Genomic DNA, 16,122 nt, shown 5'->3' with positions numbered 1-16,122 from the left:
TTTTCTGCATCTTGATATATGCATCACTGTCCTGACATTCAAAGTCTGGGTTTTGTGTGGATGCAAACTGAAGAAGTTCTGTAGAAGAAAGTTCCATTTTTGGTTACTTTGTAGCAGCATCCCTGCCATAAAATCAACACTTATCAAGGTTATGCTAATAATTTGTATCCTAGTTGAGAATTCACAATTTTAAAATATAATTATGCTTTCAATGTCTGATTTGTCGCAGTCTGTGAGACCTTTTAATTTAGAAATACTGTATTACAGATAAAATGGTTTTGAGGTAGACCATATTTTTTTCTAGTAATAAAATTTATATACATGTGTTTAGACATACATTGATTTTTATGTGTTTTGTACTTACTGACTATACTGACTTCGTCTTACAGAACTATGTCCTAGATATTTTAAAAGTCCAAGTTCTTCCACAAGCGATTAGTGATTTTTATAGCTTGCATTTTGTGTATTACCTGAGACACTATATTCTTTTTTTTTTTTTTTTTTTTCAGAAGAGGCTTCTGCAACCTAGGTATTGTTAAATATCAAGTTGAACTTATGAAATCACAGTCACTTAAGAAGAACTGTGCCCGCTTTGTCCCAAGTATTAATAGCTATGCTTACAGGATTTAAACCCTCTCTTAAGTTCAGAGGAAGACCAGCTTGAGCTTTGAGTTCTGTTTGTGGCTTTTTTAAAACAATCCTCGTGCAGAGGTGAAGTGTTGTACTTTCTCTGGCAGCTTCTGCTTTCATAATTTTAAAGTTATTAACGTTTCTTACTTTTTTTTTTCCAGATCCCTCAGGAAGGACTTACTGAAGGACACTGTTTAAATGTGTGACATTACTACAGGAAGATCACAGCAGGATAATCATCTTGCTTTGCACCTTGTTTTCCTGCAGGTAAGTTTGGGCTTTAGGTCTTTAAAAATCTTGTGTTTAAGGAGGAAGCTGGGTGACTAAGTAAAAGATGATACACCTTATTTTCTTTATAACTTTGGAAATCTAAAAGGCTGTAGAGACAGGGTCCTTTGGTGTGACTGCAGAAGGTCACAGATTGTTCCTGCAGTGATGTCATATACTTTGTGTCTTCAGGAGTTGTTTGGAATTTTTCTATTTAAACACAGAAATGCTCTATTATTTTAATTCAAAGACTGAAATTAGTTGGGGAAATCAAGCAACCTCTCCTTTGAATCTGTAACAAAGATGAAGGCAGGGGGCAATGAATTGCACTGTTTTCAATTTGTTTTAACAGAATTAGGCAGTTTGAAGTAAGATAATTGAACTAACTTACCATGAATTTCCAGTGTGTATATTTTGAAACTGTACAAAACTATAAATTATGTTTAAATTAGTGGTGTACTGAAAAGAATAACCTTCCATTTGGGGAGCAATTTAGTAATTGTTACATATTACATGTGAAGCCATTATGATGTCAGGTTTCTACCAGGTTTATTGCTAAATTAACATAGATTTTGTTCTGTCTTCTCTTTGTACAATCATTGCAGAATAGAAACTGTATAAAAAGTGAAAAGAAAACCGCACTGGTTTTAAATATCTTCAGTGATTCAACTCCCGCTATGGTGAAAATCTTCCATGTCAGAAATTTTGTGAGAAGCTGTGTTTGTTTCCACTTTGTCAGTGTCTCGTTTCACCTTACTCTTTGTACTTACTCAGTTAAAAATGTATTGGTTTGACAAAACCTTTGTTGAAAAAGTAAGAATCTGTGCTACATGAGGATGTGGAGTATCTGAAAGTATTGATTGTTCCTTATCAACTAGTTGCAAATTGACAGCGTCTTGCTGATTAAATGAAATAATCCCATGGATGAAGATTTTTCTGTTCAAGTTTAGCCCACGTCAAATCTGTATTGTGCTATGGTAAACAGAACACGTTTTATAGTGGAAGTGCTGACTAAACTTCTCATTCTAGTAGTTTGAATGATGCTACTATGATAAGCTTTGCTTTAGAAAGAAAACACTGCATTTGTTTGTAGTAATATAAACACTGCTTGTGAAGGATTACTTTTGGTAAGTATTTTCTGTTAGCTCTAAATTTTGTGTTCTAAGAATATAAAAAACACAGTGGAAACAGTAAAAAGCAGAATTTAAAATACACATTCTCTTTCTGAATGTCTTCAAGTAAACCGATTTAAGGAATTATTTTTTTCTTTTATTTTTTTTTGTTTTAAAACATGGCAAAAGTTTCAGTTCTTGCAATATAAAAAACTCTCAAGTATAAAAATTAGACTGAGTTTACTTTCCTCTTCATTTTGTAATGAAATTGGTACTTCGTTATAAAAAAAGATGCTTTCCTTGACTGTAATTTCTATAACTGAAAGCTGGTTTTATGTATGTGGATTTTATTTTATACATCTGTCACTGAATTTTGTTACAAATGTTGTTACGTAAATACTGTGTTTCTGATCAGGATATTCAAGTTGGAAAGCTCTGTTGGCCAGACATTGATTTTATACAAGATATTTAAGGTTTCAGTATTTTTACCTTTAATTGCAACTTTTAGTGATACAAATACTTCTCAAACTCAGATACGTTTTAGCAGTTGTGAAGTAGTTTTACAAGTATTAAAGCAGATTTTTGAGATGCATTACAAAGAAAGCTGAATACATGGTACTGGTACATGGGGTTATTCCTCTGAATGCAGGACTTCGCAGTGTGCAAAGCCCGTGTCTTCAGCCTGCTGAGGTCTCCCGGAATGTCAGCACAATCCACTGGTGCATCAGCCTCTCCTCCCAATTTTTTCATCAGCAAACTTGCTGAGGGATCTCTCGATCCCACCATCCAAGTCACTAATGAAGATGTTGTATAGTATTGGACCCAGTAGTGGCCCCTGGAGTACACTGCTAGTTACTGACCCTCAACTAGCTGCCATGCCACTGATCACAATCTGCTGGGCCCAGTTATTCAGCCATCCAGTTTTTTGATGTTTTCCTTCTAATGTAATTGTTTCTAAAACAGGAACTATCTTTACATTTGCAGCGCTACATTGTGATCTTGGAATCTCAGATATAAGTCTTATTTTTCTGTACCAAGTATCTGTATGACAATATTTGTATTTCTTTGTAGAATTCAGGTTAGAAACTTCTTAAAAGCAGTTTATTTTTAGCATGCAGATAAAGTAGATTACTTCTGCAAATAGATGGCGGCTGAGCCACATTTCCAACTTCCTGGTTCTACAGCTTATTTTGAAATTTTCTTTACTGAAATCTGAAACCAAACCTACAAATGCACAGAAAAATAGTGTTATTCATGCAGGTAAACGTGCTATATAGTGGAAGTATGAGTGTGAATAAAAGTATGTGTATGTGAATATTGGATTGGGTTTAGAGGTTTTGTGTTGGATTTATTGTAGTGGAAACACTTTCTGATGCCTACTGCCCATAAGCTGGGAAGGAGACCAGTAATTTGGGATTTTGGGTGTGGTGAGTTTTGTGTTTTTTTTTTTTTTAAACATCTGCTGATCACCTATCGAAATAGGTGATGATCTTTTACTAAACTGCACCTAAAAGCTGTTTATCTTAAAATTTATAATATAAATAACATCAATATGAATGAATTATGAGTTTAAGATCTCATTTAAAGTTGTGGTAAAATTTTCATATACATAGAAAGCAATTTTAGGGTGAGAGTGCAGAAGTGCTTTTTAAAATTTCTCTTGATTTTTTGAAATACCTGCAATCTCTAAATTTTTTTTTTTTCCTCTTTTCATTAGGAAGATGATGCTCCTCATCCTAGTTATCTGAGGTTCTCTCAACAACAAGCTAACGCAAGAACAACTGAAAGCTATTTCTGGAGCCCTGGATATACAACTTAAATTTGTAGGATACTTTCCAGAATGAAAACCACATACAGTTACCTTGATAATTGCAAAAGGATGAGAGGAAAGTTATGATGGCAAAAAACAAAGAGCCACGTCCCCCATCTTATGCTGTTAGTGTTGTTGGACTGTCTGGAACTGAAAAGGATAAAGGTAATTGTGGAGTTGGGAAGTCGTGTTTGTGCAATAGATTCGTTCGTTCAAAAGCAGATGAATATTATCCTGAGCATACCTCTGTGCTTAGCACAATTGACTTTGGAGGAAGAGTTGTTAACAATGATCACTTTTTGTACTGGGGTGACGTAACACAAAGTGGTGAGGATGGAATTGAGTGCAGAATTCATGTAATTGAACAGACTGAGTTCATTGATGATCAGACTTTCTTGCCTCATCGGAGTACGAATTTACAACCATATATAAAACGTGCAGCTGCCTCCAAACTGCAGTCAGCAGAAAAACTAATGTACATTTGCACAGATCAGCTAGGCTTGGAGCAAGACTTTGAGCAAAAACAAATGCCTGAAGGGAAATTAAGCATAGATGGGTTTTTATTGTGCATTGACGTAAGCCAAGGATGCAATAGGAAGTTTGATGATCAACTGAAATTTGTGAATAATCTCTATATCCAGCTCTCAAAATCTAAAAAACCCATAATAATAGCAGCAACAAAATGTGATGAGTGTGTGGATCATTATCTGCGAGAGGTTCAGGCTTTTGCTTCAAATAAGAAGAACCTTGTGGTAGTGGAAACATCGGCAAGATTCAATGTCAATGTTGAAACATGTTTTACTGCACTGGTACAAATGATGGATAAAACTCGTGGTAAACCTAAAATAATCCCTTATCTGGATGCCTATAAAACTCAAAGACAGTTAGTTGTTACTGCAACAGATAAGTTTGAAAAACTTGTCCAAACTGTGAGAGACTATCATGCAACTTGGAAAACTGTTAGTAATAAACTGAAAAACCATCCTGATTATGAAGAGTACATAAATTTGGAAGGAACAAAAAAGGCAAAAAATACGTTTTCAAAACACATAGAGCAGCTTAAACAGGAACATATTAGAAAAAGAAAAGAAGAATACATTAATGCATTGCCAAGAGCCCTTAATACTCTTCTGTCAAATCTTGATGAGATTGAACACTTGAGCTGGTCAGAAGCCTTGAAGTTAATGGAGAAAAGGCCTGACTTCCAGTCTTGTTTTGTAGTGCTGGAAAAAACACCCTGGGATGAAACTGACCATATAGATAAAGTGAATGACAGAAGGATTCCATTTGACCTTCTCACTACACTAGAGGCAGAAAAAGTTTATCAAAACCATGTGCAGCATCTCATATCTGAAAAAAGGAGGGTTGAAATGAAGGAGAAATTCAAAAAAACTCTGGAGAAAATCCAGTTCATTTCACCCGGACAGCCGTGGGAAGAAGTTATATGTTTTGTAGTGGAGGATGAAGCATTCAAATACATCACTGATGCAGATAGTAAGGAAGTGTATGGTCGACATCAGAGGGAGATTGTCGAAAAAGCCAAAGAGGAGTTTCAGGAAATGCTTTTTGAACATTCAGAGCTGTTTTACGACCTGGATCTTAATGCAACACCGAGTTCAGATAAAATGAGTGAAATTCATGCAGTTCTGAGTGAAGAACCTAGATACAAAGCTTTACAGAAACTTGCACCTGATAGAGAATCTCTTCTGCTTAAACACATAGGATTTGTTTATCACCCTACTAAAGAAACTTGTCTCAGTGGCCAAAATTGCATGGACATTAAAGTGGAGCAGTTACTCGCCAACAGACTTCTGCAACTAGATCACGGCCGCTCAAATTTATACCATGATAGTGCCAACATTGATAAAGTCAATCTTTTCATTTTGGGCAAAGATGGCCTTGCACAAGAATTGGCAAATGAAATTCGGACACAATCCACTGATGATGAATATGCATTAGATGGAAAAATATATGAACTAGATCTTAGGCCAGTGGATGCAAAATCCCCATACCTGTTGACTCAGTTGTGGACCTCAACCTTCAAACCACACGGTTGTTTCTGTGTGTTTAACTCTATTGAATCACTGAATTTTATTGGGGAATGCATTGCAAAAATAAGGGCTGAAGCATCTCAGATAAGGAGAGACAAGTACATGGCTAATCTTCCATTCACTTTAATACTGGCTAACCAGAGGGACAGTGTTAGCAAGAATCTACCTATTCTGAGACATCAGGGACAGCAATTGGCCAACAAATTACAGTGTCCTTTTGTGGATGTGCCTGCTGGTACATATCCACGCAAATTTAACGAGACACAAATAAAACAAGCTCTGAGGGGCGTACTGGAAGCAGTTAAACACAATTTTGATGTTGTGAGTCCAGTTCCCACCATTAAAGATCTGTCAGAAGCTGACTTAAGGATTGTCATGTGTGCCATGTGTGGTGATCCATTTAGTGTGGATCTTATTCTTTCACCCTTCCTTGACTCTCACTCGTGCAGTGCTGCTCAGGCTGGCCAGAATAATTCTTTGATGCTTGATAAAATAATAGGTGAAAAGAGGCGTCGAATACAGATAACTATATTATCATATCATTCTTCAATTGGAGTAAGAAAAGATGAACTTGTTCACGGATACATACTGGTCTACTCTGCAAAGCGGAAGGCATCCATGGGAATGCTTCGGGCATTTCTTTCTGAAGTTCAGGATACAATTCCTGTCCAGTTAGTGGCTGTTACTGATAGTCAAGCAGATTTCTTTGAGAATGAAGCAATCAAGGAACTCATGACTGAAGGAGAACACATAGCAACAGAGATTACTGCTAAGTTCACAGCTTTATATTCGTTATCTCAATATCATCGTCAAACTGAGGTTTTCACATTGTTCTTCAGTGACGTATTAGAGAAGAAAAACATGATTGAAAGTTCTTACCTGTCCGACAGCACAAGGGAAACAACGCATACAAGTGAAGATGTTTTTCCAAGATCTCCCAGAGGAAGTTCCCTTGACTATAATTATCCAGATTCTGAGGACGATACTGAAGGACCACCACCTTACAGTCCAATTGGTGATGATGTAAGGTTGCTCCCAGCGCCTAGTGACCGTTCAAAGTACCGACTGGATTTGGAAGGAAATGAGTATCCTGTTCACAGTACACCACTCAATTGTCATGACCATGAACGCAACCATAAAGTGCCTCCTCCAATAAAACCGAAACCACTTGTTCCAAGAACAAATGTAAAAAAACTGGACCCTAACCTCCTGAAAACAATTGAGGCAGGTATTGGCAAAAACCCCAGGAAACAACCTTCTCGAGTGCCTGCGGCACCACCAGAAGATGTAGACCAATCTGACAACTATGCTGAACCTGTTGACACTATATTCAAACATAAAGGCTTTGCAGATGATATCTACGCGGTTCCAGATGATAGCCAGAATCGTATTATTAAAGTTCGAAACTCAATTGTTATAAATACCCAAGGTGAGGAAGAAAATGGGTTTTCTGATAGAATATCCAAAGGTCATGGGGAAAGAAGGCCTTCAAAATACAAATATAAGTCTAAGACTCTGTTCAGCAAAGCTAAGTCTTACTATAGGAGAACACATTCAGATGCAAGTGATGATGAGGCTTTCACCACCTCTAAAACTAAACGAAAAGGAAGACATCGTGGAAGTGAGGAAGACCCACTTCTTTCACCTGTTGAAACATGGAAGGGTGGTATAGATAACCCTGCAATTACATCGGATCAAGAATTGGATGATAAAAAATTGAAAAAGAAAACCCACAAAGCAAAAGAAGATAAGAAGGTAAGTTGATTGATTTAATTTTATTTACAACTTCTGGTGCATTGTAAGGAGGGACAAGTCAATATATGCAAGAGTTGCACCGTATTTTAGAACAGGTTATTTAAAATTTTGGTGTAGCATTGTTTGATTTTTGTCCAATTTCTACTTGACTTGTTCAGAGCTAGCAGACCTGAGGGAATGAGGTGGTTTGTCTATCTAATCAGCTGTTCAGTAAGTTTCAAGTAAATTTCAGTTCTTTTCACCTCTGTATGTACATGTGCAGTGTCACTCCCATAGGAATAAGTTAAGGTAGAATTTGGTCCACAGATCCTTTGTTAATCATAACTTTTTTTAAGAAAAAAAAAATTGCTTTATGAGTTCTTGAGTAAAACTGGTTCTTTCAGTTCTTGCAGTTCTGGCTGTTGGAATGAAGTTTACAGTTGGTGAATAAAGGAGTGGTTTCTTTATAATTCTTAATTGTCCACCTGGAACTCTGAAATGAGAGCATGAGAAGGAAACTTTGTACTGTGGTTTTACTGACGGCTGCATGTTCCTAGTGTGGGCAAGCAAATAATCAAGTTGAAAGCTGTGCAACCTGTGCAATTCTCTATTTGAACAAAGTAAAGGGAATGAAGTGCCTGCCCAGTGTGGGTTTCTAAATAATAGTGTGACATTCTGCTTGAAAAATGTAGACATTTTATTTTTATGCTTGATAGTTACTTGATTTTTAAAACAGCAAGTCAAAAAATATTATATCGAGGTATTTTTGTGGTATAGATACTAGATGTGTACTCTTAATAGTTTAGACTTTAATTTTAGCAATTATTGCATTGCGTAAGGTTTTTGTTGAACATTATATCAGGAGTGTTCCTGGTTAGTTAGATTATTTTCTTGTCTCAAAATAAATCTACCTTTCTGTTACTGTCTTTTGTAGCATTTAAAAAATGTGCCTTGTAGCTTAATCTGATAGTACTTAAATAGCATTTAGAAGTAAGTTTTGTTCAAGTAGACCCTAGTTAAATTTTACTAATGGATGAAATTCTGAATTGTACTTCATGATATGCAGCTGTGATTTGAATTACACATGACTGATTTAAAGGGCACTAAATTTTCTTAAGGCTTACTCATAAGCATAGATAATGATGTCTTGTGGGTATAAAATCATATGGTTAAAAATACTTTGAAGTTATTTTTTTTGGAAACTTGAATGTTTTTAAAAACAATAATTTATATACTTTTGATGGAAATAATCTTGCTACACAGACATTGAAATATAGTGTTCTTAATCCTCCTACTGTCTCAGCTGCATTGAGTGTACAGAGAATTCAGAGTTGGATATTTATGTTTAAACTGTATAGACCTACTATAATGGAATCTTCTCTTCCTGGCATTGTGTCAGGAAACCCCTTGGTATCTTTACCAAAGCCTCTGCTTTTGGCAGCCTGAGTCAGAAGTTTCAGGCTGTTCTAATTTTTTGTGGTGTTTAGGACTCTTGAGGAGTACAAGAGTTGTTTCAAGGATTTTTTTTTTTTTGCTTCCAAGTTGTGGTCCAAGGCTGATACTTTCAAATTAATCAGAGACAACTTCTGATAGTAGAAGTACAAGTTATTGTAATGATGGAGAAAGCAAATCTAACTTGATAGCTAAAATGTTTGCAAGCACTCAAAATATCTATGAAGACTGAGTGCTTTTGGTAAGTAGGGGCTTCTGTGTGTATTGACTTGCATTATGTTGAAGTGAGAGTAGTTCCATTTAATTTAATGTGTCATTCTAGTTTGTAGTATACTGCTTCATGTTTTTAACTGTAGATTTTTTATTTATTTATTTATTTTCTTCCTAAGAGAGGTGCAATTTTATTAGTTTTGGAACTTATTCACCATGTTTTCCTGTGTTGTTTTAGATGAGCAGCTATCAGTTTTTAATTGCCAAAACTAAAAAATTATGCAAATGATACCTGCTTTGCTGAGTGCTATTTATTCCATGTGAAGGATGTTTGCCTATGCAGATTTTTACATTTATAATTATTTTTTAAAATTATGTTGTGATGCATTGGTGCTTTTTTGGGTTTGGCTTCCCCTCAAGCCCCCATGACCCCCTCATTTATTGTAATTACTTTGAAGTTAAAACACAGTGAAAGTTTCTTAAAGTGGTGTTTACTTTCCTCTTAGAGGTTCTGGAAAATGTTGTAAAGGCAGGCCCAGAATAAGAAAACATTTAAAGATAATGTGTTTCAAGAAAGAGATGTGACCTTGCTGAAGGATGCTCATTCTGTCCTGATGCTTTCAGACCCTGGGTCTGCCAATTTACCAGATGAAATCATAGAAAGCTATGGGTGTGAGGACAGATACAGGGAGGGAGGGGATGTGTGTAGAGTGATTCAGCTGAAAAATCAAAGGGAAGAGGCAAGAGCTGGATGGGTAGGAAGGAGGAAGTGAGTTTTGGCAAACAATACAGTAGGAAAAACAACAATTCCTTTTTACAACCCTGAAATTAACAGCTGTAGTTTGACTGATCTGCTGATATGTCCCCAACCTGTGGTTTTGGTTTTTTTTTTTTTTAAATCTATTAAGAACACTTTACTAAAGGCAGAACTAAATACTCAGAATTGTTTTACTTGTTGCTATTAGGAAGCATAAATTAAAATATTTTACTGTGGAAAGTATAGCAATGACAAATCTATGGTGAGTAGGTAATGTTACTTGTAAGGTCCTCTAACACTGCCTCCTACCCAAGGAAATTAAACAATTTAAAACTGAGATCTCTTAAATAAGTGTGCTTTGGTCTGAATTATTTGCCCATTGTTGTTGTCGAGAACACCGTGTTTGTGTTCTCAAATCTTGTTTCTATATAGTGATAGTTGGAACTGGAAGAATGATCCTTGAGCTCTGTTTTCAGCTATGACAGAAATAATTCTTCTGAAAACTTTCATCCCTTTGTTCTTGTTATTCTGTAAAACTCTTCCAGAACTTCTCTTTCCTCTCTGTTGGTGAGGAATTGTTTTGCAATTTACGCTTTTCACCTTTCCTTGTGGTAACTTTTCTCCTGAAGTGTTTTTTCCTTTTGTGATGTCTGCCACCTCCAAACAGGTGAACAGAATATGGCTGTTTCTTGACCTGAGTTTTAAAAGATTAAAAAAGGTTTTGTAACTCACTCTGAATTTATGCTTTTGAATGAGGATGACTGAAACTCTTTATGGTATGGCAAAGAATGTCATAGTGATGCATCATATAATAATGTTTGTTGTTACCTTAGGAACCTATTCTTGGCCTATTCCTATCCTTGTTAATTTCCAGGTAATGACTTCCTACCATATAGTACAGGTGGTTTATAGTACATGCACATTATAGTACATACAAGCACATTTAGTGCATACACATAGTACATGTATAATACATTATAGTACATTCACTTTTCGGTGCATGATTTTTCCATTAGCCTATGACTTTGTCCTTTTTGTTGAATATCATCTTCCAGTTGTCCAGTCATCACAATGGTTTTCTATATGTTACCATCAAATGCCTTACTAAAGTCCAGATTGGTAAAACCGATTGTTTGGTTTCTTTGCCTCTAGAAAAGAATACATGTGAAAAAGGTTATTAGGAAGGCGCTGGAGAGTGACTCGAACTCTCGTGGGTTACTCTGAGCAGTATTTATTGTAGAAGATTCGCAGGAACAGCAGGGTTGGATCACCTCCTCAGAGAGTGACAATCATACAGCAATACAGCTAGTCATTATATAGGGTTCTAACAGGTATTATGCAACTAAGCAAAATTTATCACTGTCTATCACTGTCGATGTCTTCAGGTTCCTTCCGTCCCAGTGGTCTGCAGGTTTCACTTCTTCCTTCATGTTCCACTTTGGCAAGTACCGAACGAAAAGTCCTCAGGTTGCAGGGCTAGCTTTGAAGTTCTACCTGTCTCGTTTGTTATCCATAGTTCATCAGTCTAGTACAGAAATCAGCAAACCTAAGAATAGCATTTATCAATGTCTAAGGGTACAAAGCAAGCATAACGTAACCACGCTCGTGGTTCTGGGCAAGGGCTATACAGGAGACAAGCTGAGACTTGCAGCCTTAGCAGCACAGCTTATAACACTGATATAGGCCTAAAATCCTAATTCCCTATTTTCCTACAAAAACATGTTTTCACTGAAGAGGGTTGAATCAGTCTAGCATAGTCCAACTTACTGTACACCCACCTTTATCCTGTTTCATGTTACTACCATGTTTCTAAATGTTTTTAAAATACTATTGTATGGTCTTGCATGTGCTGTTAACAAGTTGACTGTTAAACTTGTTCTGATAGGGAAGTATATGAAGGAAAGTGGAGAGAAGGATTGAAAAGAAAGCAGGCTGGCCTCAGAATCATAGTGTGTTTTAGCCAAGTTGGTGTGTAGTTTCATGTGCACACTTTGCTTGAAAGCTTTCAGGTGCACCTTGTATACCAGTATTTGTCAAGCTCTGATGTTCTTTTTCTTTACCCTACAGAACTTTTTCTGTAAAAGTTCCTCTTATGAAAAAGCACCTGGTCTTTTTCTGCTATTATTCTGCAAGGTCTCTCTCAGATTAAATGCATTTTCCAGGGGGAGTTCTCCCCTGTATCAACATGCTTTCCATGTTTGATTATTTGGTTCCTTACCAGTGTTCACAAACTTGAAGGAACTAAGCACAGAATATGATGTTTGTAGGCAACTTTGTCTCAGCTGTGTTTGCCTTGCCAAGTTAGACCTCTGCAGCTGACATTTGTGTGCATTCATCTCTCTGTCTTTTTAAAAAGTCCTGAGAGGGAACTGAAAGTAGATGCTTATCTCTGTTAGACTCTTTAATGCTGTAATACTGAGGTCTAGTATAGAACATTATTGTGTGCTGGTACACACTAGTCTTTTTAAAAGTAGCAGCTTTACAGGCCATATAATAAACTAATTTTCTCTTTAGTTTTCCTTGATGAGTTTAAAGATATGGAGCAACAAAGAGAAAATGTAGGAAATTTCAGGACATGAGAGGGCAGTGAACATTCCTAGAGGTTAAAGATCTTGCTGGAGGAAGCCTTCTTATACCTCAGAAGACAGGAGGAACCTCTTCATGTGTGTGCAATAACCCTAAAGCTGCAGCTGCCATGCAGTTTATGCACTGATATAAAGCCCAAACTTAAGTGCTCCCTGACTTCTCATTGTTCTCATGTCTAAACAAGCTTGATAGAAATATTTTTAAATTATTTATCAACTATTATTGATTTAGCTATTATTATTATTGCTACATTAAGTAATTGCAAGTTATTTTTGACCATTCTCTTAATTTAGTAGTTCCCCATACAGCAGGAAGCCTGCCTGGTCTGGAAACCTTTAGCTGTTCCATATAGTTACAATTAATACCCTTATTATTTATTTTTACTATGGAATTGATGAGTATTAAAAATTTACCCATCTAATTTAGAGCTCTTTGTGAACACTTTGAGTGTCTAATTTAGGCTGTATCTTTTTCCCTCCTATAAAGTATAGTTGTTTTAGTTTTTATTTTTCCGGAGCACCCCAAGGACAGCAAGTATCCTGAGTAGATTCCTGAAAAGGAAAAGGCAGAGCCTCATCTTGAAATAAATTCTACAGGCTTCTTGCCTAATTACAGAAGAATTATTTTTTTAATACATTCGTAAAAGTAGGAATAAGATTAGTATAAGCATCTTTCATTTTTTCGTATGGAAGAAATTATTTGAAGTACTTCTGAAAACAAATCCTAAGTACAGAGGTCTTCTGAACAGTATAGTAAATTAACTGACCAGTGACAGTTCTTTGATATGCCATTGTTAAAAGTTATGAAATCTGAAAAAGTTTTTTGACCAATAGTCAATAGTTTTATTATTTGAGGTCTGACTTTTTTTTTTTTTTTTTTTTTTCCAAAGGGGCTGGAATTAACAGCTGTATTGTGAAATTAAATCTGAAAAACAATGCTTTAAACATTATGCCTTGTAACCTTGTTTGCAAGCAACATCTGTTGCTTCCAAAGAAGATTATGATTTATGTTCTGTTTTCCTGGATACCAAGACAATTGTAAGGTGCCTTTTAATTTAAATTAATATTAAAACTTTTCTCAGTATTTGAGCAAGAAAAATCCACTAGCACCTAGATGAATTTTTGTGTAACTTGTTCTGACTTGTTTCAGAATATAAGTAGTACAGTACAGACATCTATTTTGCTTTGTTTAAACTTGTTTACTTTGATTGTAATTTCAAAACTATATGAAATTTTATGTTGAAACTATTACTGAAATACTGTCGCTAACTGTATACCCCATGTGTGTTGATCTCAGTTTTAATAAGAGTATGGTAACTAACAGGTGGGAGATCAGCTCACATGTTTTCAGTTGTTCTTGTATAAATTCAATGGCTGACTTAGCAAAATACTGTCTACTTCACACTGGAATGTGCAGTGAGTGTTTTTTGTTTGGTTGGTTGTGTGAGGTTTTTTTGTTTGTTTTTTGTTTGTTTGGTTTTGGTTTTTTGTTTGTTTTTGTTGTTGTTGTTTTGTAGGAAATATCAAAATCTGTACTTTATTTCATCTGTTCAAATTTAGCACTCTTAAAATGTGTATTTGGAAGCATATGCCTTCTTGAGCCTCTCTGGTTTAAAACTCAGTGCAACAAGCTGGAACTCTGAAAATGGCAGAAGGCATAAAGAGAAGAAAGAGAAACCATGTTAGGGACCATCATCTGCATTATTAATACGTTGTATAGTTTCTGATGATCTAGCCATGAATTAGAGATTACAAATACTTTATTAAGCTTATAAAACGAATACTGTTCATGGTACATGGTTTTATGAAGTATTTTAATAGTCCTGAAAATATTGACTTTGCCCTCCATGACCCCAGGCCTGACTGCAAATGGAGCGGGCAGAAAATTTCCTTTGTATTAAAAGTAGTAGTGAAGCATGAGGGAGGTGGAGAAGTGGCTGAATTTTCCCTTTGCTAAATGAAGTATTATGGTAGTTCTGGTGAGATGCAAGTGAGAGGAAAAGAAGGGGAACCCCTTATCAACAGAGAGGATGTGCTATGAGCAGCCCATCCACAAAGAGCTTTGATAGACAGGTTTGGGCAGGGGTTTTTGTGTGTGTGTTGGTTTTGGTTTTGTTTTTTTAAGTTAATTTTAAAAGCTTGTATTTAAGTGCATTGTACTCTCAAGACTCACAGCTGGCTGAAGTCTCAGCCTAGTTTCTCTCTGGAAGATGAACGCTGCTTAGCTCATTCTCTGGTACCTACAGTCAAGAGGGTTAATCTTGCATATACTTTAAATCTACATTTTCACGGTTTGTGCTTTTTATAATAATATTTCTAGTTTTGAAATCAAGATTTGGATACTGTGCTGTGCTAGAATACATGTTTTCATGTTTACCTTTTCTTAAGACTTCAGCTGATCTTTTGCAACACATTGTTTGGTGATTAAAGTACTGTAATTAAAGCAGTATTGCAGGTAAATGGTTTTGGTATCAGCAACACAAGGGAAGTGTGGGATTCTCAGAGTTAAAATACTTCACTGCCAAAATATATGAAGATCAGCTGGAGGTTTGGCATTGACCTCTGTTAGGGTATGAAGGGAAGTTGTCCTTGGCAACAAGCAAGTGGTGAAACCTGTGCTGGAAAGCCCAGCATTAGTGCAGCAATTAATTATTTTAAACAAACAATAACAAAACAAACAAACACTCCCTCACCCCCAGCCTCCCAAACCAGATTTGTAGGAAAATGAAGGATTTCAGCTTTATGGTGTTGGGCTTGTGTTTTAATTATTAACATGAAGCATTGGTATGTGCAACAATGAGCTTTTTGCTAGGATTAACTAACAAAACTTTTGTGCTGTTTTTTGTCTTCTCTAACTTGACATCTATTAGTCCTTTTCTATTAAGATGTAGAAGCAGCATAGAAAATTGTCTTTCACTGTTCCTAGATTAGAGCTCACTGCACACAGGATTAGGTGACTGCTGTATCATGGGGAGTAGGTGTGTTGGGCAGAACTATGGAACTAAAAATAGCTGTGGTAAAATCATAATCTCTCAGCCAATATCTAGGAATTTAGAAAAATGCCTCTCTTCCAGGTGCTGTTTGAATAAATTAATAACTTAAAGTTTAACATTGTTTTTGTTTAAATATTGTTTCATTGGAGAACTATTAAAAGTTAATTTTACAGGAAAAAATGTATGATAATAATTATCTTGACTAGCAGATTTTAAAGTTCCATGCTATGATTGAGTGGATCAGAAAAAGCTACTATTTTCTCAGAGTGGGTAACAGAGGTTTAAAAAAGCTTTCAATAAAGCTTATTTTTGTTAGACATAAGACCTGTATTTTTTTTCGTGAAGTCAGTTGATCTTTTGACAAAGATCAGTAACATGCCTGTTCATTCAGGACAAGTTTTCCACTTAAGAAGTCTAGACATGCAACTTAAGTATGGAAGTCTGAAATCAGGAGATAACGTAGTGCTTTTTTAATACCTTATGGCTTCATTGTTAATTTGCAAAAGTACCTTTTTTGTGAA

General features: G+C 35.8%; 1 protein-coding gene across 3 annotated transcripts in view; it reads left to right on the top strand.

Annotated features, from left to right (window-relative positions):
• ARHGAP5 (Rho GTPase activating protein 5) overlaps window positions 1-16,122 on the top strand; it is a gene marked incomplete at its 3' end in the record, with an annotated part of 45,887 nt that overhangs the window by 6,310 nt on the left and 23,455 nt on the right. For 2 of the 3 annotated variants that reach the window (XM_080346166.1, XM_080346164.1), the window contains exon 1: window positions 3,304-7,625. In XM_080346166.1, coding sequence (XP_080202292.1) covers window positions 3,903-7,625 — 3,723 coding nt within the window. In that variant the 5' untranslated portion in view covers window positions 3,304-3,902. Of the gene's footprint in view, window positions 1-791; window positions 898-3,303; window positions 7,626-16,122 lie in introns of those variants that run through there. The other variant, XM_080346165.1, reaches the window with a different exon arrangement.

This window comes from Nesoenas mayeri (genome assembly GCF_963082525.1).
Source record: "Nesoenas mayeri genome assembly, chromosome: 5".
Taxonomy (NCBI): Eukaryota; Metazoa; Chordata; class Aves; order Columbiformes; family Columbidae; genus Nesoenas; species Nesoenas mayeri.
This window is presented reverse-complemented; position numbering and strand designations above follow the sequence as displayed.